Below are 27,969 nucleotides of genomic sequence, written 5' to 3'. Positions count from 1 at the left end.
AACTTCAATTTTGAAACCATCCACAGAAAGGGAGTAACATAGCATAGCAGAAGTATTTCCCTATATGGAATTTTCAATTTTATTCCAAAAAAAGTTATAACCGATTATAACAAGGTCAGGAGCTACCAACCTTTCTGCAAGCATTGCAGAGCTTTCTTCAAACAGCTCTTCCACAATACCTATAGCAGAAAGCTTCTGTGATAATTTATTTGCAGAATCTCGTGATTTCTTTCTGAAGATGAGAGATTTCAGTTTGTTTTGCTTTTTTGGAGGGGAGGAGGGTGGAACAGCACGGTCAGGTGGGATTATGTCCACAACAATGCAGGTTGTGTCATCTTTCAGACCCCTTGATCGCAGAGCTTCCTGCAAAAATGACAACATAAGCATCACAAGAAAGACATTGTTTTTGATAAAAACAAACATTGTTTTTGATAAAAACCATTTTAAGTGGAAAATCTCAGCTGATAAGTGTCGTCTTGCAATGCATAGCAAAAAGATGGTTTCTAAATATCGATAAAAATTATTTTAATTGGAGAACATTGGCTAATAAGTGTCACGGCCAGCAATGCGTAGCAAAATCGTGATGAACAAATACATTCTATTTTTATATTTTTTATATAAAGAAAACAAGTATCAAACAATTATAACTTACGAAAGCACCATACTTTAATGCATTATATTTGCATAGGAAGAAAAAAAATCAAACGATAATAAGTCACGCAAGCACTACATTTTAAGAAGTTGGTCCTCATTGAAATTTCTCAACTATTATAGACACACAATGTACACTTAATCCAACTTTGTATAATTTTGCAAACCTACATGTGATATTGTTGAAATGGCAAGTTGCACTACTCAAAGGTGGGCTGCGTAATTACTCAAATATTTGCTAAAAGTAAACATAGTTTTTTATAATGTCCACTTTAAGTAGCAAACGTCAGTTGTTGGTTTTTACATCACAAGAAACCATGAAGAATGAATGTCTTCCATTTCTATACAAAGAAAAAAAATATCACCATATTCCATTTCTTTAAAAGTGGCTGGTGCTTTTTAAAATTATAACTGAATATCAAACAATTATATTTGCAAAAGTAAACATGTCAAAAAATTTTAATACATTCTATTTTTATACAAAGGAAACAGTATCAAACAATTATAACTCACGCAAGCACTACATTTTAAGAGATAGGCTGTTGTTGCAATTCTCTCAACTATTATAGGCACACAGCATACACTCGAATGCAACTTTGTATAATCTAATGAACAAATATGTAATATTGTTGAAATGACAAATTGCACTACTTGGAAATGGATGCGCAATTACTCAAATATTTGCAAAAATAAACATGTTAGATAAAATTGATATAAATAGCGAACATCAGTTGATAAGTGTGAGGTTTTAGTGCACATCGAAAGTGTAAAGAATTAATACATTCTATTTGTATGCAAAGAAAAGAAAGTACCAAATAATTTTAACTTACTCAAATACTATACATATTTTAATGCATTATATATTTATATATAAAGAAAAAATCATCCAACATTCATAGTTTACGCAAATACCAAATTTTAAGAGGTTGAATCGTATTGAAATTGTCTAACTGTTATAGACACTCAATGTACACTCAAAATGCAACACTATATAAGCTAGGAAATCAGTCTTATGGTAGTCATTCGAGAGTGAACACACGCTTCTCGCAATATCGTATTGGTTTTGATGGCTCTTCATCTTGCTTGCCTTCCCACTCGTTTCATTGCTCCTTTCAAATTTGTTCATAGTGCTAAGGCTGACTTCAAGCCATGGAGCACCACCCTTGTGAGATGTGAGCCTAGGGCTGAGGGCTGCGGTAGGTCTGCTGCTCAAAGGATGTCTTCAAGATACCAGCCAAGTACATGGAAATATGACCTCTACTCATCTTCAGTTCGGTTCAGAACTCTGAGGCAACATGGTTATAATGTTTCTGCAGGTATATATATATATATAGTGTGTTAATTTCAAAGTATTGACTCAATAATTAGTTCTTAATCTAGACTGTTTATTACAAATGTGTTAATTAACACTAACCATTAAAGTTTCTTTTTGCATTTGATAGAGTGCTTTAGTAGATTTAGGGACCAGTCTAGCTGGTTCTCTGAAAATCTTCGTGAGGATGTGACACCCTTTTTTTCTTTCCTGAACTCATTTGCTCGATTGTGCTCTCTTTCTACTACCTTTCCATCGAAATGTCTCTACCTCTCAAGATGACATCTGCAACCTCCGTCCTCATGGAAGAGAAAAGGCTGTGTTGATGGCTCTTTTCTGTATTATTATTACAGTCCACAGGAACAGATAAAGCTGCCTGATGATGCCCATCGCATCAATTGTCCTATGTATGAAATCCCTGCTGGTGTTGAGGAGTCCAAGTCTGCAAACCTTTTGCCATATTGAGTGGTGGATTTTTTCTTCGCTGGTGGTTCGATTGCCTCAAATGTAATACCAGTGGGGGCCAGTGTATATTTGGAGAACATGATGCCCCTGCTTGTTACTGCAAAGATGGAGTGCACCCTAAAAATTGTTCTGATGGATCATCTTCAAAATCTGCAGGTAGCCTGATATGCTCTTTACTGTCGAGTTCTGTTACTATCATAGCTTCCACCTTGACCGCACAAATTACACCAGTGGGCGCAATATAATTTTACTTTCTATTTGGAAGGACACCTGTACTCACTGATTTTATTAGGTGGTTCTGCCCATTTGTGGAGGGTGTATTCGCATAGATTAGCATAGTCACCGTAATGGAACAGGATCATGTGTAAGTGCTTTCGTGGTCAACCCAGCCTGTCCTAGAAAGCTGTTTTCCCAGCCCTGAGAAAGTCTAAAAAAATTGACTTCGTTCTACATAACTGGACCTATATGTGTGGAGAGAAGAGAGGGGGTGGGGGAGAGAGAGAGAGAGAGAGAGAGAGAGAGTACCAGGTGTTCACTTGTGCATGATATCTTCTCCTGGCACATGTCCTCCATGGACCATGGTGCTGCCCATTATACTTGTTGATTTACTTAGACCTACTCTGTAGACAAAACTTAAAACTGCTCTTTGGACCCTCCTTGGTTTGAGGTTTCTTAATGTTTCACATGTTGATGACAAATCCAGCATGACGTTGTTGAGACCATCTTTACCTTCATGAACCATCACCCATGAGTTTTGCATCTGGAAAAAAATCTTGGGGTATTCGGTGCATAATGCCTGGTAAAAGGACCATTTTATACATTTAGATTGAATGCTTTTTTTTTCCTTTGTAAACTCTTTTAGTACGTGTTAGCATTCTACAGCTAAGCCTTCCAGATTTTTTGGGAGCATGAAGACGGGGATCAGTCATTGCTACGCTGCAGGCCTGCAAAATTTGATTGTTTCTTTAATATGCAATCATTCACCAATAACATGACGATACTTTGAATGTTTGTGCATTTGACAAATGGATTTGCAGCGAGATGCTTGCTTCCATTCCTAGCAGTTTGTTATCGTTTGTAGCTGTTTATTTTTGACACTTGTTACAGTTGATTATCTATATAATGAGTTGTGCAATGTCTGAATACTTTAATGTTTCCAAATCCAGGAAATGGCGGGATGATCAAAGTAATTATAGGTAAGCATCTGCAGCATTTATTTGTTACAGTGTGTGTCCTGTTTACTCTACATCAAAATGGCCCCTCAAAGGCTCAAATACAAGCCCATCCCTTAGCCCAGGCCTGCTTGGAGTTAATTTACTAACTCTTAAACAGTTGACATGGTAGCATAACCATGGCATTTTGGTATCCATGGACCACCACAAAACATTCTGATTTGCTGGGGCTGTCCAAAGCCCTAAGCATTGGAGAAAGTCACTACAGAAAAACGGAATTCTTCTGTTTTTCTGCCATGCATGAGTATTAATCTTCTTTTTTTATGTGCACAGGCGTGGTTTCAGCTGCTGGCAGTTTTCTCCTGGCAATCGTAGGTTTCTTCATCTGGCGCTGTCTTGGTAAGAAAAGAACACCTTCCTCCAAGCGATTCTTAACTCGATCCTTTTCGTCCTCCAAAACCTCAAGCACAATTGACATGGAAAGCAGAAGCTTCCACCAAAGGTGTGCTGGCCGTGTCACAATCTTCACATACAAGGAGCTGGAAGAAGCCACCCACAATTTCAGTCCCTCAAATGAGCTTGGTGATGGAGGATTTGGTGCAGTCTATCTTGGAAACCTTCATGATGGTCGTAAAGTGGCTGTGAGAAAACTTTATGAGAACAACTACAAGCGCGTTGAGCAATTCAAGAATGAAATTGCCATCCTTTCTGGCATCAGCCACCCAAATCTTGTTTGCCTCTATGGATGCACTTCGCGCCATAGCAGGGAGCTGCTTTTGGTATATGAGTATGTGAACAATGGGACAGTTGGAGACCATATTCATGGCATGCGTTCCAGTGGAGGGCATCTGACATGGAAGGTGAGATTGAACATAGCTGTTGAAACTGCAGAGGCATTAGCCCATTTGCACGGGCTTGAACCACCAATCATTAACAGGGATGTAAAGACCAACAACATACTACTTGACAGAGATTTCCATGTTAAAGTGGCGGACTTTGGCCTGTCACGCTTATTCCCACTTGACGTGACGCATGTCTCAACTGCTCCTCAGGGGACACCCGGCTATGTTGATCCTGACTATCACAAGTGCTACCAGTTAACGGAAAAAAGTGATGTTTACAGTTTTGGTGTAGTACTTGCAGAATTAATCTCTTCGTTGCCTGCTGTTGATATCAGACGGCACAGGCATGAGATAAATCTTGCAAATTTGGCCGTTAATAAGATCAACAATCATGAATTGCATGAATTTATTGATTCTTCACTTGAGTTTGAGACTGATGAGTGGGTGAATCGAACTGTAAGAGCTGTTGCGGAGCTGACATTCAGGTGTTTGGTACAAGAGAGGGAAATAAGGCCAACAATGGAGGAAGTATGTTGTTGGTCTTTACATCCCTGTGAATGATTGGTGGTTCAAGCCCGTGCAAATGGGCTAATGCCTCTGCAGTTTCAATAGCTATGTTCAATCTCACCTTCCATGTCAGATGCCCTCCACTGGAACGCATGCCATGAATATGGTCTCCAACTGTCCCATTGTTCACATACTCATATACCAAAAGCAGCTCCCTGCTATGTCGCGAAGTGCATCCATAGAGGCAAACAAGATTTGGGTGGCTGATGCCAGAAAGGATGGCAATTTCATTCTTGAATTGCTCAACGCGCTTGTAGTTGTTCTCATAAAGTTTTCTCACAGCCACTTTACGACCATCATGAAGGTTTCCAAGATAGACTGCACCAAATCCTCCATCACCAAGCTCATTTGAGGGACTGAAATTGTGGGTGGCTTCTTCCAGCTCCTTGTATGTGAAGATTGTGACACGGCCAGCACACCTTTGGTGGAAGCTTCTGCTTTCCATGTCAATTGTGCTTGAGGTTTTGGAGGACGAAAAGGATCGAGTTAAGAATCGCTTGGAGGAAGGTGTTCTTTTCTTACCAAGACAGCGCCAGATGAAGAAACCTACGATTGCCAGGAGAAAACTGCCAGCAGCTGAAACCACGCCTGTGCACATAAAAAAGAAGATTAATACTCATGCATGGCAGAAAAACAGAAGAATTCCGTTTTTCTGTAGTGACTTTCTCCAATGCTTAGGGCTTTGGACAGCCCCAGCAAATCAGAATGTTTTGTGGTGGTCCATGGATACCAAAATGCCATGGTTATGCTACCATGTCAACTGTTTAAGAGTTAGTAAATTAACTCCAAGCAGGCCTGGGCTAAGGGATGGGCTTGTATTTGAGCCTTTGAGGGGCCATTTTGATGTAGAGTAAACAGGACACACACTGTAACAAATAAATGCTGCAGATGCTTACCTATAATTACTTTGATCATCCCGCCATTTCCTGGATTTGGAAACATTAAAGTATTCAGACATTGCACAACTCATTATATAGATAATCAACTGTAACAAGTGTCAAAAGTAAACAGCAAAAAACGATAACAAACAGCTAGGAATGGAAGCAAGCATCTCGCTGCAAATCCATTTGTCAAATGTACAAAAATTCGAAGTATCGTCATGTTATTGGTGAATGATTGCATATTGAAACAATCAAATTTTGCAGGCCTGCAGCGTAGCACTCGGAAGATATTAGACCCATGTGCAACCAAAAACTAAAGTTCGCTGCTAGGTTACAATCAAAAGTCGTTCTCATAACATGTAAATTTCTCCGTGTAAGCTTCACTTGTCCACCTGATTTTGTATATCCAAGGCATGAGGATCTGGACATCGGAGCATAATGTATCGAACCAATGATCAGATGCTACGATTCATTCAGAAAAACTGCCGGAAAATGGTAGCAGATGGTTGAAATCATGCCTTGCTTATCTAGTTTAAGCTTCTTCATATGTAATATTCCGTCTCACGATACTTTAAATCTTTAATCCTAGAGTGTTAGGTGCAGACTGCTGACTCTTCGGTATGCGACGCAACCACCTCAACAATCACTGTTTCTTGTTAATTAACAGGGATTGGTAAATCTGTTAGTAAAGCTGATTCAGATCCGTTGGCAGGATGCCACTAAAGAAGAATTGATTTCTAACTGCTCTCTGATCCTGCACATAAATCTTCTCTCTCTCTCTTTCTCTCTCTCTCTCTCTATCTGCTGACTTTCCAGTGTGTGATGCAACCACCTTCACATTCATGGTTTCTTGGGGTACTGCAACTGATTCAGAACCATCGGCAGGATGTCACTGAAGAAGAATTGATTTTTAACTACCCTATGTTCTTTGAAACGAGCCATTTCTCTCCCGCTCTCACCCATGATTGAAGCAACAGTCGATGAGATGACACGTTAGGTGCTTGAAAAGACCATGACAACCATATGAACAGAACAGATGTCTCTGGTACCAAACTCGTGAACACAGCGCTAACAACAAAGTCTCCCGTTTCAAAGAATCAAAAACAAAGAGTTATTAACCTGTACAGCACAGGACTACACTTGGGCACCAAAGTTAAACAAATCAATGCAGATTGAAAACATGGATAGGAAAGGGTCGAAAATTTCTTGAACTGGAAAATGGCTTGCATGTGGCTTAACTTTTCTCAAGCACACTCATGGTTTGTCAGATAAAATGCATCAGAGAAGCACTGCATCCCTGAAGCTTGTCAACCACTAGTTTTGGGCTCTGTTTGATAAGATTAGCGGCCAAACAAGACCGGGAGATTGTGAAAGCGTTCACAATACGATAATTTTTGGAGGTTAAGGTACAAAGGAAGGTTGGGCACCTAGATGGCAAATCTTTTAGGATCTCATAGAAACCCTTATGACGGTAGCCTGCAAACAGACCCTCATGCGCCTGTAAAATATTTCCCAGCACCCCATCTCCTCTTCCACAAAACACCCCGCGCCAAACAAAACAAACTCCCCATCCCATCCAATTAAAGTCACAGTGATGCACAATTTTCTTATGGCTCGTATTTCGGAACTTCACAATGACTAGGTAGAAACAAAAGATTTCACATTCAAATAAATACATAAACTAGATAGCAGTTCCATGTTCCATGTGTGTAACAAGGATGTCAATAATTAATAAACCAGAGAGAAGTAAGTAGACAATTGGCATGTACATTAGCAATGTGTTGAATTTTATAATCAAAACTCAAAAGCACTAACGTCATTCATGATGATGAAAAGGTCGGCATGTAGGAAAATTATCCCTCGCTAAAACAGCTCATAACATTCCCCTTATGTTTTAACACTTTAACTTCTTTCATATATGTCTCCTCGACATTTTCCGAAGAAAACCAGTTTTTCAACGGTTCACATGTTCTTGAAAATGAGATCTTTAAAACTAGTCCAAGACCTCCCAAATGCTTCCCATGTCACAGGACGACTCCACCACGATATTTCAATTTGATAAAAGGTATCATTTTCAGAATATCATGTATATTGAAGATGCAATGTCTAATATTCATATACAGGAAAGCTACTCTGTCATTCCGGGTGACCCCATTGTGTTTGGCGTCGAAACAAAGAACAGAAAAAGAGGGGAAGCCATGGGGGATAAAAATGAAATTCCGAATTCACAGGAAATTGGCGCCCCACCAACATCCCCAAATTCCCAGCGAAATGTAAACCCCACCAACGTCCCCAATTCCAACCTCCGGACAAGAGGAAAAGACCAATGAAACACGCGTCGAGTTTCAAAGGAACTATCGATTGTCGCCAACAAGGCGCGGGGGTGAAAGGAAAGCAAACAAATGAAGGAAACAAGAGGAAAAGGTAAATGACGAAGAAGATGAGGAAGAAATAAATGACTTACTGTCGTTGCAGTCTTTATCGTGTGGCCCATCGTTGCAGAAGCAAATGAATTCCCCACAATAGAAGGTGTTTTTTTTTCTCTTTTTGATTCAGTTTGATGCAAATTGGATTCCTTTCAGAATACAGAAACAATATAAAGAAATGAGAACGAAATGTACGACAGCCGGAATAAGGGATGGGAGTCTTAATTCCAAGCACAGAGTCGATGAACAAAGTTGCACCCTTTAGCCATGGTAAGAGATCCAACCATTTTCCCTCCCAACTTAGTCGGACCTCAAATCTGAGGTTTTTAGTGTATCTGAAATCCGCAATGCCAACAGCGTCCGACAAAGTATGGATTTCAATTCGACCCTCGGCCATCCGGTCTCTTTGCCGCTTTTTCTCTTTCTCTCACTACTGCCCATTCACTCTGTTGTGCGTGTAAAACTGACTATGATATATATATATATATATATATATATATATATATATATATATATATAGGTAATGTTCATGTCATGCATGACCAAACAAGTTAACAAATCTAATAAATTAATATTTCTGGCAACTTAGTTAGCAAATAAATCCTGCAAAGTTATCTCATGTTCACCAGTGTTTCCATTTTCTCTAGCAATTAGATTTGCTTGCTCCATATACAATGGGAACAATTCATCGCCCCATTCAAGACAAATTAATATTACCCAATTATAAAGGTCGCCGAGATAGATATTAAATCTTAACAAATAGCTATTATTGTCAAAATGGATAGCAAAACGTTGCTGGCACATCTCACCACTCGATCCTTATTATTTACATTGTTTTATTCGGCCACCTATTTTGAACTATATATATATCTAAAAGACACAATTTACCTAACTATGTTAGTGGTTGGGAGAAAGAAGATTGACCAGCTAGCGCAATGAAGAGGTTGCCGGCTGGTTTCATGTTACATATATAATCATATATAAAAGGAATATACATTGTATATGTAAAGTACAGTAATCCACTGATCTAAAATGCCTTTAATCTATACCTAAAGCGTGCTGAAAATCAACATAAAACAGAAAATAAGAAGCGGAAAACGGAGGCCAAATAAGCTTTAGCCATTAATGATCCGAAAAAACTTAATCCTAGAACTGTCAAAATGTGAAGGAAAAGGAAAAAAAAAAAAACTGTGCTGGGAAATCTTATAAAAAGAGAAACATAAGGATTATTAAGGATGTCAACGGATGAGATTCGGATCCGATATATCCTAGATTATATATGTTTTTTTGGATATTCACGTATTCGGATTCGAATTCGAATAAAGAAAAGTCATAGCTGATTTTGAAATCCGATTGTGATTTTACAATCGGAATACAATCCGATTTCTTAATCGAATATTAAATTTTTTTCAATATCTTATTTTTTTGGATCAGATAGGTCGGATATCCAATTCAAATCGGATATATTGACATCCCTAATGACTATGACTATAGACGGAAAACAGAAAGAAAACCAACCCGTTGGTTCTTACTACAAGGTAAGTCTAAATTTAAAATCCAAATCCAATCTTCAGGTCTTTGGCCTTTTCAGCAAAAATACAAGATAGTTGAAGGGCGAAAGGGTGTTTGATTTTTCCTCCGTACAGTTTTAATCTGAAGGGAAAAACTTGAAGAGAACAGAACAGAGCCGCAGATTAAGCAGAGGAAGGGAGAAGAAGAAGAAGAAGGGAGAACCGTAAGACAAAGTAAAAAGTTCCCATGGTCTTGTGCTCGATAAACCTAAAGGCAGCCTAATGGTAAACCCACCTCATGTGCACCCATTTATTATCAAACACCCTTTTAAGAAAGAGAAAAGAAAAAAAACAGAGTAACTTTTTAAAGTGAAAAAAATCACTTCTTGTTTTGGTTGAGGAAACAGGAACTGCTCAAGATTGTGGAGGATTTACTCCAACATCATTGCAATTAATATTATCATTGTAAACATTTTCTCTATATGCCTATTGACTATATATATGTTTTTTATATGTTATATATAACATTATATATTACATATCAAAGTGTTAGCTTGCAATACATAGCAAAGCAGTAAAAAAAAAAAAAATTCTATTTCTATACAAAAGCTTCAAAAGCACCATATTTTAACGTATTCTATTTCCATACAAAGGAAAAAGTATCAAACAGCCATATTTTAAGAGCTTAGTCAAACTAAGCCTGTGATATTGTTGAAACAACAAGTTGTTCTATTTAAGGGCAGATCTTTGCAATTACTCTAATACGTGCAAAAAACAAACATTGTTTTTGACAAAAACCATTTTAAGTGGAGAATCTCAGCTGATGATGAGTGTCGTCTTGCAATATAGAGCAAAACCGTAAATTAATGAATGCATTCTATTTTTATACAAAGAAAAAATGATGTATTAAACATTATAGCTTACCGAAACACTATATTTTATTGCATTATATTTTTATACAAAGAAAAAAGTTTCAAATAATATAACTCACGCAAGCACTACATTTTAAGAGAGTGGTCCTCTATGAAAGTTGAGTTTAGATCTTGTCTAATGTGAAACCAGTGGAGGCTTTCTTTTATCTTAAGATTTTGAATTTATTGATTAGTTAGTGCAGAATAAGAGAGAGAAAGAATGGCAGCTCTTTCACCTGCCATAGAGAGAGAAACTAGCTCTTCCTTGTCGTTGTGGGTAATTAGAGGCAAGTGGGTGCACCTAGCTCTCCCAAGTCATTGTCTATGATGGAAGGCAAGTAAGGTGTGCAGCCGAATATGGTGGTCACTCTCCAAGACGAACGACCAGCATTTTTTTATTAAAAAAAAAATTAATGTACCATTAAAATTAAAATAATATTAAATCACGCAAGTAGTTTCTGAACTTTTTAAGCGATTTTGGCAATGATGTTGGCTTTTATAAATGTTTGTGTGAAATTTTTGTGCTAATTGAAATTTTTCTAAGCTTACAAGTAAAACTTTACCACTTTATTAACTTTTTGAAAATTTTGCAAATGTAATTTCGAACTCATAAAATTCCGAGATTTTGACTACAATTATGACTTTTCTAAGTTAACATTTTTTAAAACTTTTCTAGTGAAATTCTTTAAACTATTTGAAAATTTGTTAAACATCGTAACATTTTATGCTTCCATGTTAGGCTACTCCTACAAATTCAAATCAAGGGGTATTTTGGTCATTTTAGGAGTATATTTTGAATAAATACCATTTTTTGCCTTTATAGGGACCTCTTCCATTTAGTTAGTAGGGACATTTTAGTCATCTACATCTCGTAACACGGGGTCCCAAAATTGTCATAGATGAAGCAAAAGTATATGTTAGTTTGTCTCCTTGCCCATATCATCAATTTCATTTGCCACTTCAAATTTTGTTGTGACCATTTATGAAAATTTTGCGTATCCTTAATGTCAAAGATTGTGATGTACTTTAAGACCAAAAATTTGAATTCATATTCTTGTCTATTATATTTTTCAAAATTTTCACTAGAGTCAAACTAAAATTTTAAAAATATTTACCTACTTTTCAAAAATTCGGTGGGGGGATGGGCCATGGTTCCTCTCAATTAAATTAAAAGGTAGCCATGTCCACCATTACCATTTGAACAATTTGGTGATTCACTGTGAATTATTAGATTTTGAAAATGCCTAATCATTTTTTTTTAATCCACTGAAAGAGTTGAGATTGTTCATAATCCTTCTCGTATCTACGCGTTTTATATCTTTCTCTCTATCCCCCTATATATATATATATATATATATATATATATATATATATATATATATATATATATATATATGAAGTTTTTCATCCAGGTTTAAATTGCAAAATCATATGACCTCTTAGAAGCAGTCATGATTAGATGAAGGTATGGATGACCAAAAAATTTCACCTCTTTATATATAAGAGAGGGAGAGAGAACTAAATCAGCTGGTTTAAAACTACCATTAAAAATTCTAAGCCATGGAAGTATTACCAACAGTGTATGCCACAGTAATACTTTATTGTTCTGTTCCGATCAATGAGTTAAATATTTAGCGAATTGACAACACCACTCGTTTCAATTTCCACACACACATACATATATATTTCTCGTGAGAAGAATGTTTTACTTATTACATTGGTGGAATTTTTTTTATCTCAATTCTCAAACCACACTTTGTTTATAATTTCACACATGATTAATTTTTTTTTCCATTGGTGTCACTTTTCTGTCAATTTGTAGACAAATTTTCGTTTTTAACCATAAACAAAAATACTAGTGGAAGTAAAAATGGCTGCTCATCTAGTCAAAATCTTTTTTCTGTAGCGTAAAGGAGAGCTGAAAGAACCGTAACATGATACAACTTAACGCGAGATCCCTTTTTTGTCGACCACCGTTGCAAGAATCACTGCCAAGTCGGCAAATCGACCGATTCACATTTTGGCTGAATCGATATGAAAGGAATATTAAAACATTTAAAAAAAAATGAAAGCTGCCAAAAATAATTAAAAACATAAGAAACTTATAATAATCTTAGAAAGATTTAATAAGATAGTGACACATGCTATTTTTTGAAGTGGGTTTTTTGTCTTATTGTTTTTAATGATGATCTAGTTGTAGGATATAAAATACTTTTCAGTCGACGGAGGGGCTTGGCTTTCGGAAGTTTATTAAAATAATAATACTATCATTTTTACTTTACATGGCAATAATGCTGTTATATATCCAAAATAACTTAGATGAAACAATACTGACATGCTTATAAAATAATTAAATTATAATACATGGTAGCACTTTGATCAATATATATATATATATATATATATATATATATATAAAAGACTGCATGATCTTCATGCATGTGTAGAGTAGTCTTAATTTCTGTGTTTAAGTTGAAGTTCACCTGAATTCGATGCATGTGTAGAGTAGTCTTAATTTCTGTCAATTGTTTAAGTTGAAGTTCACCTGAATTCGATTATATGACCGAATGGTAAAAGAGGAATCTGAATGTGTAACCCAAGAGGGAAAGACCCCAGACGAGTGACAGGATTCAAACATAAGACCCTTGAATGTCAGCCCGGGTAAAGAATCCCTTGCACCACACAGTGTTGGTCTGGTTGGTTCGATCTTTCTTTGCCTTTTTGAAGGGATGTAGTTTCAGACCGGGATTTTGTGTGGTAGAGCTCGAGCTTTCCCAGACCAAGTGGAGTTGCTCTTTCTTTCTTTCTTGCCAGGAGATTGATTTGAACCATCTTTTGATGACGTCTTGAATATTATTACCCTCTTCATTCTAATGATCAAGAAATTTTAAAGGTCAGTTGGCAATGAGGATAATAACAAACTTTTTGATGGTAACATAGCATTTCATGAGTCTGCTCTAACTCTGAAACAAATTCATTGAATATTTTATCACTGTTGTCATTGCCAAACAACTTCTTAAGATAAAGAGGAGTATTTCATTCAATCACTCAAGATGAGATGTGGTAAAACCACCTTCCCTTGGGGCCTAAAGATCACGAATTTAAAAGTAGAATCCTCCATAATGTGCTCCTCTCGAGATGTCCGCCTGTTTTCTGTTTAAAATGTTTGAAGGATCTGTCTCGATTTTCCTTAATCTCAAGCTCTCTCCTTGTTTCTTCATATCAAACACTCAATCTACACAACAGGTGGAAACATGGTCAATCACAGAGAAGAAAAACATAGAGAACATCATAAGCACTGTTGGGTCACTTCCATTTTCTAATAATTATCTGCTGCTTATCTACTTATTTTTTATGTTGCTTTGTTAGTTTCTCATTTCTTTTAATTTTCTTTAGTTTTAAAGAAAAACTTGGCTGATAAGATGCAACCCTCAGCCGCAACAATATGAGCGACCGAGCGAGTAAGAGCCTAGGCAGATCAAGGTTTCCCTCGTTTGCAACGAACAGTGAAAACGCCATATTTTTAGTGACGATTACATTAGAAGAGTATCATTTCATATTGAATCCTTTTACATTATGATCGAACAGATTAGGTGATCCAAATTTCCAACCAATGACTGAAGTAGAATGGCAGTTTCTTCATACGATGCACTACCATTATCAATTGTGATTGAAAGAACTTGGGATTCCCTCTCTCAAGCATGAGGATGGTGAGTCCCCGACTGAAAATGTTGTGTTTTATACCCAATAAACTGAGGTTGTTCGGCAAAGAGGAAGCATCAAATGAAGGCAAGCAGGAGTTTGATCAATTGTGGCAAAAGGAACTGCCTTAGAAAATGTCATATGTTCTCCGTTTGTCCCATAAAACTCGTTCATAAAATCCTCATTATGAGCTTAGAATAATTACAAACTACGAAATCTAGAGTTACGTGAAACTTCATGCGACGTAAAAGTTCCATGCAACTTTGTGTTAACGATAAGGCTCAAACCAGACATGAGGAAAATCAGGAAGAGATTGACGCTGCCAATCAGAAAGATATTGAAGTTGAAAATCAGGAAGAGATTGAAACTGAAAATCAGGAAGAGATTGGCGCAGCCAAGAACCTCATTGTGCAAGCTGGTAAAGATAACGTTCCAGCCAAAACAGTTATGAACCAGAATTTCTTTTCTAAAATCTCTCAAAATAATGTAATTCCCAATACTGAAATCAAGGAGATTGATATGATAAACATGGCATATAAATCTCCTTGTACAAAATCTGTATTATTTAAAGGATGGAGATAGTGTATCTCTCATACTTTTGAGAGCTACTGTGGACGTAGGTATAGAGTACCGAACCACGTTAAATTGTGCTCTCTCTAGTGTCTCTCTTTTGTTTTCATGGTATCAGAGCGTGTCTTGAAGCAGTCGTGAATCAGAGGAAGAACAAAGAGGTTTCCATCTCACGACGACGACTTCTACTGCGCCATTCAATATTGCTTCTTGGAGCTATCGAGCAGGACTTCAAACAACTCCTGAGTACCTACAGATCTTTCTAGAGCCTTTACAAAATTTTTGAAGCACCAAGGAAGAGTGCTCAAATTTTTTGTCTATCGCCTATTGAACACAGGAAGAAAAGGACAAGTGCTTATCGCCTTTTCATTCCATCATCCGGCGTTATCTCCTCAGGAGATCTTTCAGCCTGAAATTTTACAAGAAGGACCGCCTCTCTGTTGCGGTTCCAACGCCTCCATACTCGACCTGTTCGGTGACAGGAGCAGGCCGGAATCATAAATTTTCCGACCGCCTCTCATTTCTGTTCTTGCGATTCTATGAACAGAGTATTGCTGATTTTAGCCTCTGATCAATCGACCAGCGTTATCTCCACAAGTCATATTTTTTCATGATTGGAGTAGGCCGGAATCATAATTTTTCCACCTGGCTCTCATTTCTGGGCCTGTTCCTGCGATTCTGTGAACTCTGAATTTGTGCCAGATTCCAGCGACCGGCATTGTCAGCTCCGGCGACAACAAGTGTCGAGCAAGGGCTTTTTAAAATCGTCTACTTGTGAAGATCATTCCTACCAAGTTTCACAATTTTTGAAGCAGCGGTTGAGGAGTTACGGATTTTAAAAGGTCGACTGTCACTTGAGAGCTTCCTGCAACAGATTTCAGAATGTCTTTCTCTGCACTAACTATTGGCGTGTGTTTTACTCGAAGAGCAGAATATAGAAGCCTCCAGAGAAGCTAAGTACCCTTATCCCTATAATCTAAATGTCGCAAATTTCGCTTCATTGAAGCTGACTCAATCGAACTTCCTATTGTGGAAGACTCAGCTCCTTGGCCTTATTGAAAGTCAGAACATGTGTGGCTTTATTAATGGGAATCATCCCAAGCCTGCTGAATTTATAAGTAGCAATAATGAGTTTATTGCGAATGTTGATTTTCTTGAATGGAAGAAATCAGACTGTTTATTGAGGGGATGGATCACCGGAACTCTCTCTGAAGAGGTTCTTGGTTTAGTCGTTGGTTTGGAGACTTCAAAAGAAGTCTGTGATGCCCTTATTACTGCTTTTGCTCATGAATCAAAGAGCGTGAATTCTTGTTGACCCAACGATTACAGCTTCATCGAAAAAAAGATCTATCTGTTTTGCAATATCTAAGAGAGTTCAAGGCTATTTGTGATGAGTTGGCTGCCATAGGTAAGCCTATTTCTGATCAATACAAGGTGTTCTGGTTATTAAATGGCTTAGGGAGTGGTTATGAAGCGTTTGTCACCTCCATGCTCACACGACCTCCCACCATGCAATACACTGAAGTTGTTGCACTATTATAGGCACATGAAACCATGCGCGCACTTCATGCTAAAGAGGCAGGAATAAATCATCATTCAGCCTTTGTCGTACACTAAAACCAGCAGCCACGCACGTACAATAAAAACAATAGGCATCATTTCAATTCAACAGGGAGAGACTTCCCTCAAGCTAGCAATAATATGAGCAAAAATTCTCAAAACAAAGAAGATCCAAAAAAGGAGACATGGTCTCCAAATCCCTATAAGGGAATGACGTGTCAAATTTGCAGTAAACCAAATCATGTGGCATTGAATTGCTGGCACAGGTTTAATCAAGCTTTCCAAGCTGAAGATGTTCCAACGGCTCTTGCTGCCCTCAAAATTTCTGATGGACAAGATCAAACCTGGTTTGCAGACACTGACGCCACCAACCATATCACGGATAATCCAGGTAATCTCTATTCCATACAAAAATATTATGGAAATGAAAAAGTGATGGTTGGCAACGGTGAAAAACATTCTATTACTCATACTGAAATGGCCAAAGTCTCTGCTCGTAATCATATGCTCACTTTAAAGAATGTCTTGGTTATTCCGGAAATAAAAAAGAATCTTCTTTCAGTGAGTCAATTAACGTTTGATATGCCATACTCTGTTATGTTTGATGCTAACGGCTTTGTCATAAAGGACCAAGTGAGCAACAAAATGGTGGCAACGGGAACTAGAGTTGGCGATCTCTATGGACTCCAGCGTGAAGGACATCTAGCTCTTTTTTCAAGCCGATTCAAGTCTGCAGACAGAAGTACGTGGCATGAGAGACTTGGGCATACGCATTCTCAAGTAATAAGTTTCTTAGAGAAACAAAATAAGATTAGTGTTTCCTCTAAAAATGCTATTATGCATGTTTGTGAGAGTTGTCAATTAGGAAAAATGAGTAGACTTCATTTTCTTGATGTTGAAGAACATTCTCAAGTGCCTTTTGAAAGAATTCATTGTGCTTTGTGGGGGCCAGCATCGATTTCTTCTCATCAAAAGTTTTGTTATTATGCTGTTTTTGTTGATGAATGCACAAGATTTATATGGTTCTATCCCTTGAAAAACAAATCAGACTTGTTTAAGATTTTTTGTGAACTCCATGCTATGATTAGAAATCAGTTTGATGGGAAGATTAAAATCTTTCAAACTGATGAAGGTGGGGAATTTAATGGTGAAAATTTAGCATCCTATTTAAAGGTTAGTGGTATTACTTATTATAAGGCTTGCTCAAAAACACCTGAACAAAATGGGATGGCAGAGCGGTGTCATCGGTCTATTACTGAACTTGGCCTCACTCTCTTATTTCATAGCTCTCTTCCTATGCATTTTTGAGTGGAAGCGTTCTCTACTGCAGCATGGTTGATAAATAGGCTTCCCTCGGCTACACTTGACATGGCGTATGAGAAATTAGTTCACAAACAACCTGATTATTCAAGTTTTCGCAGCTTTGGATGCAAGTGTTTTTCTTTTCTTGGCGAATACGCTAAGAACAAGTTTGAATCAAAAAGCTTACCATGTATTTTTCTTGGCTATTCGGAACAACACAAGGGATATCAGTGTCTATACCCACCAACTCAAAGAATATTCATTTCACGACATGTTGTATTTGATGAGAAAAATTTTCCGTACAACCAGCCAAGCAAATTATTTCTCCCCATGAACTCGACTCAAGAGGTGACAAATTTTAGTGAGCATGCAGGTGACCAATACAACGGATGACACCACTCCCGACTCTATTCAGCCAAATGCTACTCAAGAGGAAACCACCATGGGCACTATCCTAGATGCACCGAATGGCACTATCACAAGCGCTCAAGACAGTGAAAACATGGTCAATAATATTGACTCCAACAATGATAGTCTTGGACATATGAATGCAGCAACAAGAAGTGACACTATCTCACATGGGCTAGATGGCACTCCTACTGGTGAACAAGGCAAAGGAAATATGTCAAACAATGATCGAGCTGAAAATACGCTGGAGATCATCATCAACAATAGAGCAACCAACTCTCATTCCATGGTGACTCGTTCAAAGGATGGGATTGTGAAACCGAATCCCAAATATTTTATTGCTTGTTCTATTCCTCAAGAGCTTCGCTCCATCAAAGAAGCCCTCAAAGACCCTAACTGGAAGAGAGCCATGCAAGAAGAAATACAAGCCCTTCATGATAATAATACATGGGATTTGGTTCCTTATTCCAAGGACATGCATGTTATAGGCAGCAAATGAGTCTTCAAAACAAAACTACGAAGTGATGGAACAGTAGAGCGCCTTAAGGCTCGATTTGTTGCTAAAGGTTTTTCTCAAATTCCTGGAATAGATTTTCTTGAGACCTTTTTCCCAGTGGTAAAACCTGCTACTATTAGGATTGTTCTATCTATTGCTCTTCATCATGCGTGGGATATTCGTCAACTTGACGTCAAAAATGTCTTTTTGCATGGACTTCTACAAGAACCTGTTTATCTAGACCAACCTCTTGGATTTTGGGATTCTATCAAACCAGATCACGTATGCAAGCTCCTCGAGCTTGGTATGATCGATTTGGTACATTTCTTCTCTCATTGGGATTTTTTGCAAGTGTTGCTCATCCGTCTCTCTTTGTGTGTCGAAATACACTGGGAATTCTTATTTTACTACTATATGTCGATGATATTATCCTTACCGAAAATAACACAAAGCAAATACAGGATTTTATTTCACAAGTCAGCTCAGAATTTGCCATGAAGGACTTAGGCTTTTTTCATGATTTCCTTGGCATAGATGCTCACTTCAAAGATCAATATATGATCCTCAATCAAAGGAAATATGCCTATGAGTTGCTTGATAAGGCTCACCTACTGAATGTCAAAGATATGCCCACACCCATGGTCACAAACTTTTGCCCATCCTCAACTCAAGACGCAGTGGAAATTGATGCTACTATGTATAGAAGCTTCGTAGGGGGCTTACAATATCTTACAATGACCAGATATATCATATAGTGTGAATTACGTAAGCCAATTTATGCAAAATCCCACTTCATCTCATTTGTCTATGATTAAAAGAATATTGAGATATGTTCATGGAACTCTTGATTATGGGATTAGACTCATGAAGAATTCAGCCATTGAACTGTTAGCCTACTCTGATGCGGATTGGGCAAGATGTCCTCTCACTAGACGTTCCACAACAAGATTTTGCACTTTTCTTGGTGTTAATCCTATTTCCTGGAGTGCGAAGAAGCAAAATTCTATCGCTCGCTCAAGTACCGAAGCTGAATATAGATCTATGGCATCCGCCACCGTTGAACTCATATGGCTCACCTACATACTGCGGGATATTGGAGTCTCTCTCTCTCGACCTCCAATATTATATTGTGACAATATTTCTGCCCTTCAGGTTTCCATCAAATCAGCATTACATTCACGGATGAAGCATGTTGATATAGATTGTCATTTTGTACGGGAGAAAGTTGCTATTGGCTCCCTCATTACCAAATATATCCCCTCTACTAAGCAAGTTGCTCATATCTTTACAAAACCACTGCCTCGACTTCAACTTGAAAATTTACGCAACAAACTTGGTGTATGGATTGCATCCCCCACAAGTTTGAGGGGAAATGTTAATGATAAGGCTCAAACCAGACATGAGAAAAATCAGGAAGAGATTGACGGTGCCAACCAAAAAGATATTGAAGCTAAAAATCAGTAAGAGATTGAAGCTGACAATCAGTAAGAGATTGGCGCTGCCAAGAACCTCATCGTGCAGGCTGATAAAGATAACGTTCCAGCCAAAACAGTTATGAACCAGAATTTCTTTCCTAAAATCTCTCAAAATGATGTAATTCCCAATACTGAAATCAATGAGATTGATATGATAAACATGGCATGTAAATCTCCTTGTACAAAATCTTTATTATTTAAAGTGTCTCTCATACTTTTGAGTAGAGTACCGAACCACGTTAAACTCGAGTGTCTCTCTTTTGTTTTCACTTTGTTCCTAAAATCAAAATTTCTTGGCAAAAAGATCGCTCGAATGAATCCAGTACCGATCAAGCTAAAGGGGCTTATGATCTATTTGGGTGGTTTTCTGTAGACCAGATCATCTATCCATCCCTATGAACATCCTCCTGTCGTGAAATTTCCTTTCTTCGTGAAGTACAGGCTGGAGAATCTTACACAGTAGAAAGGACAAACGGATACTGAAAAAGTTGGAACACAGAAATTGATAATAGGAGATCATCTTTTAGCCACATGTTCTTAAAAACAGGCTGTTTGTTTTTCTGATTTTTTTGAACACGCCATACTTTTGCTGACGACCATCAAACAGGAGCCTACCCTTGTACAATTACTCCTCAAGTACCGCCGCTGAAAGCTCAGCTAGATTGAAGGTAATGACAATGGTACTGGTCTCCCTTCTTCAATGGTGATATTCAAACGTTTTTTAATTTCAAAGGACCGTGTGACAAAACAAATTCAAAAATTTTAACACTTCACAAACGATTGGAGATTAATCTAAGGCGCCTATCATGCGGTTTAAAAATGAAACGTTCGTTAATCTGGAGAACTCATGAAAAAGGCCGATCGACGGGAAATTAGCCGGCAGTTGCCACCGGCGTAGAAAGGCAAGCCGTGGCTCACCAGGCACTCGCTTCTCGCTGGAACATCAAGAAATCTGACATCCACCATGAAAGCAAAAGCTACATTAAAACTATAAGCAGATAGTTCGTTGAGCTGTAGAGGGAAATACTACTACTAGTAATAATAATAATGGTAAGAATTTGAAAGACGGACGTACTACCTTCTAACAAGAGCCATGATTGCGCTTGATTGAGCTTCACGGCAACTCAAGAGTCCTGCCCCAATTTGACCATTTGATTCCGATTCCAGGACAAGCGTTGATGGCGACGATTCCGGTGGCCGGAAACAATGTTTTTATGGAATTTGATGCCCACTTGCAGACATGTGCGAAGACTATGATTAGAAGGTGAGAGAAACGCATGTGCGTCTCTGGACCACCCGGGAAGCAAACCTCTACGGAGACTCTTTTTCTATTGACCCATATGGGGTCACCGCCAGTGGTGCAAATGGGCCGGACCCGGACACGAACTACGGACCCACCTCGACTTGATTTGGGGACCATGGTTCTGTTGGTAGGGCCCACTGCCAGACACATATTCCCCCTTAGCTGTTCTGCTTTAAAAAATATATTCAATGCCAACGCCATGGGAAGTTTCTCCACAGGATTGCCCGGTTGTGGGGAGTCCATGATGTTTGAACCCCGCCCTCCCCACAGTTTTGACCCCAAACCACCCTTCTTGTTGCTTTCTCTGAAACCCAACGGCCACCTTGTTGTGTTGGTCCTGGAGGTGGGTCAACGTTTAGGTGAAGCAAGATCCAGAGAGGTGAACGTAGAAGGTTTTCTGCCTACCTGGTTCGGACATGAACACTGGCTAGCATTTTCTGCCATACATGGCAGAAGCAGGTCGACATGAAGCCTGACCCAGACAGGGCACCTGCCACCAACTTCGTCCCCCCTTAGTCCTGTTTATGGTGGTGGATGGGCATCGGCAGTCTGGATCACCGTAGATTCCAGAACGGAGCTGGTGGCTCTGCAAAACAGGCAGACCAAGAAGCTACATGCCCTCCAGCTCCAAGCAACACTTCCTTTTTTAAGGCTTTTCCAAGTTCATCGGTGCCGGCTGCCAAGCCATAAACCAAGGTTGAAGAGGGAAGAGAGCAACTGTAGTATCGGATGGGGTCGATGAAGCCATCGAAGTCCAACCTCTTTGACGGAAAAGGCATCTGCACTCTCGCAATTCGCATTTCTAAACGCTTATTAGAAGAGTCTTTCAAGCAGACCCTGCATTTGAATTTCATCAACAGAGGGGGAACAGAAGGACAAACCAGAAACTCCCCTATTGATTTCCGCCTGCAAAAAATGTCATCTTTTCTTCAAATATTTCCCTATTCTTGATATACTCCAGGAAGCTACATAAATTCCACGTGGAAATGCACTAGTGACCAAGCTTCTTCCTAAACACCACCAAATGTAAAATCAAGTTTTAGGGGCAAAGACTTGGCGCATGCTTTTATAGCTGGCTGATTCTGCACTGTCAGTAAATTTACCAAATTTACTTCACCGGAGTTCAATGAAATGTTTAGGTCCAGTACCCAAGAAACAAACAAAGGTTAGTCAACGTATCTTTTAATTATGATATCCATATATATTTTTCATCTCAAAATTACAAAGAATATATGGAATAAATCATACCCAAAATGTCATAGTTTCTCTTCATCCACACTGACATTATATTATTAAAAGGAAAATATTACATACACGGGTTGCCACGTCAGCCAAGTGAAATCAGACACTCGCCTGTGCAGAAAAATGGGTTACCTTTGGAGAAAAAAAAAATGAGAGAGGGAGAGAGAAAGACTATACTACTTTGACTCCACTAGGCCGTTTACCCTCCATCGCGTCCTTCTTGATTCGGCAGTCAGCACAAAGAAAAGGGCCTTCCCATGGCTTTGAGCTCATTGAGAAAATGGAACCGGCATGGACGGATATACCCTCACTAGGAGCAAGATCAACTTGACAAATAGCACAAGTGAACAACCCAGCAGTTGTCTGGGATGTCGAGTCATTTCCCAACCTGAAAATGTTCAATACGAATTACTAAAATTGAATACTAAGAAAGAAAAAGACCAGTGAGGGAAAAAACAGAAGAAAAACTGCATGTCCAAGAGGGGAAATTTTATTTGGCCAATCAATAAAAAACGTACATTTCATCTTATTTTGAATCGAAATAACATGCATCTATCTAACACGTCGTTTTCAACGATGATCTGCAGAATAGGATATGCATTTGGACCACTCCAGCTTAGAACCCAATGGCAGGCTAAAGCATCTCTACACGCTAAGTGGTCCAGAAAAGTTCCTACAGTAAGAGAAACAAAGAGAGCGGCAGACCATTTTCCAACGTATGAAGCTTATTCCACAACTTCTTGCGCAAGCACATCAGAACCCTTTTAAGGTAAAGCAAACCACTGAAGTTAAATAGCACAACCTTCAAATAGCCTATCTCTCAGATGGGGAACAGCAGTAAACTACTAAGACGTCCACTACAAATTTCTAAGTGAAGCTCATACCTAGGATTTTTTCCTTTTTAAGCCTAAAGAAGCCAGAACAATGGAAGTTTTAAAGGAATTTCTGATTTTAAGCTAAAGAGAGGAAACAAGATTTTTTTTCCACTTGAAATACCAAAATTTGCTTTTGCACCAAATGAGAAGACCGATGCAGTGAGACAGATCAACTGGAGAAAACAAGTTTTGCAGGCACACACACACACACACACACAGGCCTGCCCACTTCAAAATTTGCTTCCCTGCTCTCATCTGAGCTACCGCTTCATGCCACTTCCTTGAATCTGATTGTCTATGCTAGGTAATACTTTTCCTTCACTTCTAGTATTGCTTCTTATTTCCTACTGACATCAGTTATTTCCAACATTAACATTGACACGATGCAGTTGCCACCACACCGTATAACACAATAAAAGGTGATGTTATATGGTTCTAAAAGATCAAACCTTAACAGCTGTAGGCAGATACCAAATATATCGTCCATAAATACAGATTCTAGGTGCAGTAAAGACAAAGTTAGTCCCAATTGATTAGATTGTGACGTGAACAATAACTTCACGACAATAGCATCCACTAACTTAGCAAGAGATAACAATTTAAAGGGCAAAAAAATTCAAAACAACCTCAAACCAGCAATTTCTAAAGAAAAATACAAAAGATTATCATATCAAAAATATCCAGAGAAATCAAAAACAAAAATGAAGATCCAAACTTCAATTATGAAACCATCCACAGAAAGGGAGTAACATAGCGTAGCAGAAGTATTTCCCTTTATGGAATTTTCAATTTTATTCCAAAAAAGTTATAACCGATTCTAACAAGGTCAGGAGCTACCAACCTTTCTGCAAGCATTGCAGAGCCTTCTTCAAACAGCTCTTCCACAATACCTATAGCAGATAGCTTCTGTGATAATTTATTTGCAGAATCTCGTGATTTCTTTCTGAAGATGAGAGATTTCAGTTTGTTTTGCTTTTTTGGAGGAGAGGAGGGCGGAACAGCACGGTCAGGTGGGATTATGTCCACAACAATGCAGGTTGTGTCATCTTTAAGACCCCTTGATCGCAGAGCTTCCTGCAAAAATGTCAACATAAGCAACACAAGAAAGAAAAATCGAGACTTGTGTTGTCATGCATTGCTTCCCGTTGGAGAATAGTTGATCAAAAAAATGGTAAAAGAAAGTTCTTGGCTTGTGCAGACTCTTCCTACCTGATGTTTACACCATGAAGAAATAATGCATAATAAGCACAAATAGATATGTAATTATCAAATATTAAATATAGAGAGAGCAGTACCTTAACAACTTGTCTTGCAGCCAGCTCAGCAGGCAACCCACGGCAAGCCTTTGCTGCCATCTCAGAAGATAAAGCATCCCAAATGCCATCAGAAGCAATTATGAGCCTTCCACCAGCATTCGATAGCTGGTAAGACAGATGACAATATTACAGGTTCTCAGTGCAAGGACACAAGACCCCAAAGATTATGCAATAAACAGAAGTAGAGTTTTGCAATTTACCTAAAAGGCTAAAAAGGAAAGTTGAGGTGCAACTATGTAAAGAGTTAAAAAACAAGGAGGAAACTTCAACACAGTTTGATCAAAATAAAGAATGGTTGGACAGCAGAACCAAGTACCTTTACTTGTTTAACGTATGGAATTGGAACAATAAACTCTCCAACATCCATGTCACCGATCGACCTTGAAAGGCACAAACCTCCAGGCCAACAACGAAGAGGACCAACCTGTGAAAAACATTATAAATTGCAGAATGTCCATTGCCTAAGATTAACCAATAAAAACAGTTTAAAAAATGCATGCTTCATTATTAAATGACCCATGCCTCTTGTTCTCAATGATCACATGAATGGGAGTCAACATTGAGAATTTCTGTACCTCTGAGCCACCAAACAGACTCAGCCTTCCCACTTCACCGCCACTTGCAGTTACCCTTTCCCTCCTACAATTAAGTTGACAAATGCAATTAGACACCAAAAGGATTTAGCATACTGGAGGAACCAAAACCTTCTCGACACACAATATAAGGAAAAACACCTACTCTTCTGCGTTTTCCTCCAGCCTGTGGTCGACAGTGAGGAGCGAAATGCAGCCACCTTGAGAGTCCAGGATACAACGTGAATCTCCTACTGAAGCGACCGTCACCGTCCATCCATCAATTATTACAAATGTCACGGTAGTTCCTGAAGTCTCTCCTGGTAGCCCAAATTCATAAAAAAGTAATCTCAGATAATATAAGCATACCAACCCATAAACGGTACATGGCATTGAAGCATGAACATGCATCTCAATCACTTGCAGAAAGGAATAAGTGAGACCAGACATGGGCATTCATGCAGTAACATCACTGCTTGCGGTATTCAGAGATGGACACAAGACAAGGCAATGGCAACAAAATAAGCAGGGAACGTAGAACTATCTTCTTACCTCTGCTCTGAAATTCCTTGTCCGTCTTTACAAATCCTGCAACCAATGCACGAGGTAAAGCTTGAAGCCACTCGTCCCTCCCAAGCCCACGAGGTATTGCACCCACAATGTGATTCAACAAGTTTTCCCGTGTAAATATAGCTGCAGCAGTCCCGTTGTGCCCATCAAAGATCTGAAAACCAACTGACAATATCAGTCTTACGTCTCCCTCCTGTTTCGCGCATAGCCATTTCCAGTTTTAGATGCAGATGGTCTTAAACCACCAAAGTGACGGAAGGGAAAACCAGCATCCAGTGCAATTACAGAACATACAAGCAAAGACAAAGTGGGAGAGCACATACAGCAAAAACCGAAAAGTTTGTAGAAGCATTTCCTGGAACTCGTTGACAGTCGGTCTTCACCAAGAAGTAATCCTCCCCTTTCCTAGATTGTGCAGCACATCCATATTTTACACAAGGCTTCTCCATCTTCTCATTTCTCAACTCCCTGCCGATCAAAGATGCAAGTGGCACAAGTTGCGCCCGCCTTCTGTCTCCTATTGCCATCTCTTCTCTCTGCTTAGAGCTCAGTATCTCTGTATCACCCATAGCTTCAGATGGCATTGCAAAGTTTTATCTCTCATGCCTGTTTAACAAATTCCAGATAAGATGTAAGTCTTTCTTTCTCTTTTTCCTTGCAGCGTTCTCGATAAAATTTCAATTCCATCACAACTTTCCGTTACCCAAGCGATTCTAATTTCCTTCAAACAAGGATAAAAGGCAAAGAAAACAAGGCCCAAATTTAACGTTGAACTCCAGAAATGTTTCAAAGAGGCGTCTGTTCGCCATCTTCTACTTTTGAAATGATGAACAAATTCCAAAATCATGCCCTCAAACAAGACCAGCGATTTCACCATGGGGGATCTGCCCTTCCGTCCGTTGGGAAAGAGGAAACACAAAGGACAAGAAGCTCAAACAGTTCCAGATTTTTCTGCATATTTGAAACCTCCTTATTTGACAAACTACAGTTCAAGCCAAACAAGGAAGGGAAAAAAAATAACTGTTCGACAAAACATGAAAAAGAAAAGCACGCATGCACAAGCACTGTACTCCTCACTCCTCAGCCCTCACCTCTTAAAAAATCTCAAGGCCCCAAACTCCCACAAAAGAAACCCTAATCTTTCCTTACCGCTGCCAAAAACCAAAAGAGAGAACACCCACATCTGATCTACACCAAAAAAGTCGGAAGAAGAAGAAGAAGAAACACAAGCACGAAATGGAAGCGACCAAAAACCAAAATGTTTCACCAAATCCATCTCGATAAGAAGCCGAAAACAAAAAACCCTGACGCCAGAGGCTTCACCAAATCCACCATTTGAACGCCAGAAAGAAAACCCAAGCAGCGACTAAATCCCAACCATCACCAAAAAGCAATGGCGCTAAAAGGAAAGCTAGAACAAACACGAGATGTACCTTCTGAGCGGCAATCACAAGCCTATACCACAATTGGAACGCGCATTGAGCCCATTATTGATCCATCCGGCCTCCCCTAGAAGAAGAAGGAAGAGGAGGAGGATCCTAAGAGGGCTGGATCAGAAGGAAGAAAAAAACCCTAGATCTTTGAGAGAAAAAGGGCAGAGAAAAAAAGGGGGAAGGGGGAGAAGAAGACCTCTCATGCACAACTGTACTCAATCAAACTTCATCGGCACTGTCATCACCATCATCATCGCCACCATCATGCTCATCTTATGCAAATATTTTAATTGTATTTTTAATAGTCCAATAAATATTTTAATTCGTGGTGGTTCACAGTAGGGCAAAGTTTCTCGGTAGCCACCTTGAAATACAGTCCTCCTCCTTCATTCAAGCCACGTGTACTG

At 38.8% G+C, this 27,969-nt stretch overlaps 2 protein-coding genes and 1 long non-coding RNA gene across 5 annotated transcripts; 2 read left to right on the top strand and 1 right to left on the bottom strand.

Annotated features, from left to right (window-relative positions):
• Positions 1–45: 45 nt before the first annotated feature.
• On the bottom strand, positions 46–27,858 carry LOC116264269 (probable protein phosphatase 2C 15). Of its 3 annotated transcripts, none has more exons than XM_050080528.1 (9): positions 27,759–27,858; positions 26,453–26,735; positions 26,112–26,283; positions 25,726–25,879; positions 25,563–25,626; positions 25,304–25,411; positions 24,967–25,092; positions 24,513–24,745; positions 22,721–23,184 (listed from the first exon to the last, which is right to left on the bottom strand). In XM_050080528.1, the coding sequence occupies exons 2-9, from the start codon at positions 26,711–26,713 to the stop codon at positions 22,968–22,970; spliced, it is 1,335 nt and encodes a 444-aa protein (XP_049936485.1). In that variant the 5' UTR covers positions 26,714–26,735; positions 27,759–27,858; the 3' UTR covers positions 22,721–22,967. The 3 variants fall into 3 exon arrangements, with proteins under 3 accessions (XP_049936486.1, XP_049936485.1, XP_031500267.1); XM_031644407.2 differs by having other exon boundaries at positions 27,563–27,817; XM_050080529.1 differs by lacking the exons at positions 22,721–23,184; positions 24,513–24,745 and adding an exon at positions 46–363 and having other exon boundaries at positions 27,563–27,818.
• On the top strand, positions 2,141–5,595 carry LOC116263585 (LEAF RUST 10 DISEASE-RESISTANCE LOCUS RECEPTOR-LIKE PROTEIN KINASE-like 1.2). The gene is made up of 2 exons (XM_050080530.1): positions 2,141–3,624; positions 3,934–5,595. The coding sequence occupies exons 1-2, from the start codon at positions 3,579–3,581 to the stop codon at positions 5,001–5,003; spliced, it is 1,116 nt and encodes a 371-aa protein (XP_049936487.1). The 5' UTR covers positions 2,141–3,578; the 3' UTR covers positions 5,004–5,595.
• On the top strand, positions 15,988–17,383 carry LOC116264270 (uncharacterized). Its single transcript, XR_004174819.2, has 3 exons — positions 15,988–16,418; positions 16,837–16,961; positions 17,198–17,383. It is a non-coding gene; the product is annotated as an uncharacterized LOC116264270 (long non-coding RNA).
• Positions 27,859–27,969: the final 111 nt, after the last annotated feature.

This window comes from Nymphaea colorata, chromosome 11 (genome assembly GCF_008831285.2).
Source record: "Nymphaea colorata isolate Beijing-Zhang1983 chromosome 11, ASM883128v2, whole genome shotgun sequence".
Lineage (NCBI taxonomy): Eukaryota > Viridiplantae > Streptophyta > Magnoliopsida > Nymphaeales > Nymphaeaceae > Nymphaea > Nymphaea colorata.
This window is presented reverse-complemented; position numbering and strand designations above follow the sequence as displayed.

Bases quoted from the DNA above. Each gene is read 5' to 3' on its own strand.
- LOC116263585 (XM_050080530.1), top strand. From the start codon at position 3,579: ATGTTTCCAAATCCAGGAAATGGCGGGATGATCAAAGTAATTATAG. The intron at 3,625-3,933 runs GTAAGCATCTGC...TTATGTGCACAG, and splicing joins GATGATCAAAGTAATTATAG to GCGTGGTTTCAGCTGCTGGC.
- LOC116264269 (XM_050080528.1), bottom strand. From the start codon at position 26,713: ATGCCATCTGAAGCTATGGGTGATACAGAGATACTGAGCTCTAAGCAG. The intron at 26,284-26,452 runs GTATGTGCTCTC...GTTGGTTTTCAG, and splicing joins CAAACTTTTCGGTTTTTGCT to ATCTTTGATGGGCACAACGG. The intron at 25,412-25,562 runs GTACAGAAATTC...TGTTTTTCACAG, and splicing joins GTCTGTTTGGTGGCTCAGAG to GTTGGTCCTCTTCGTTGTTG.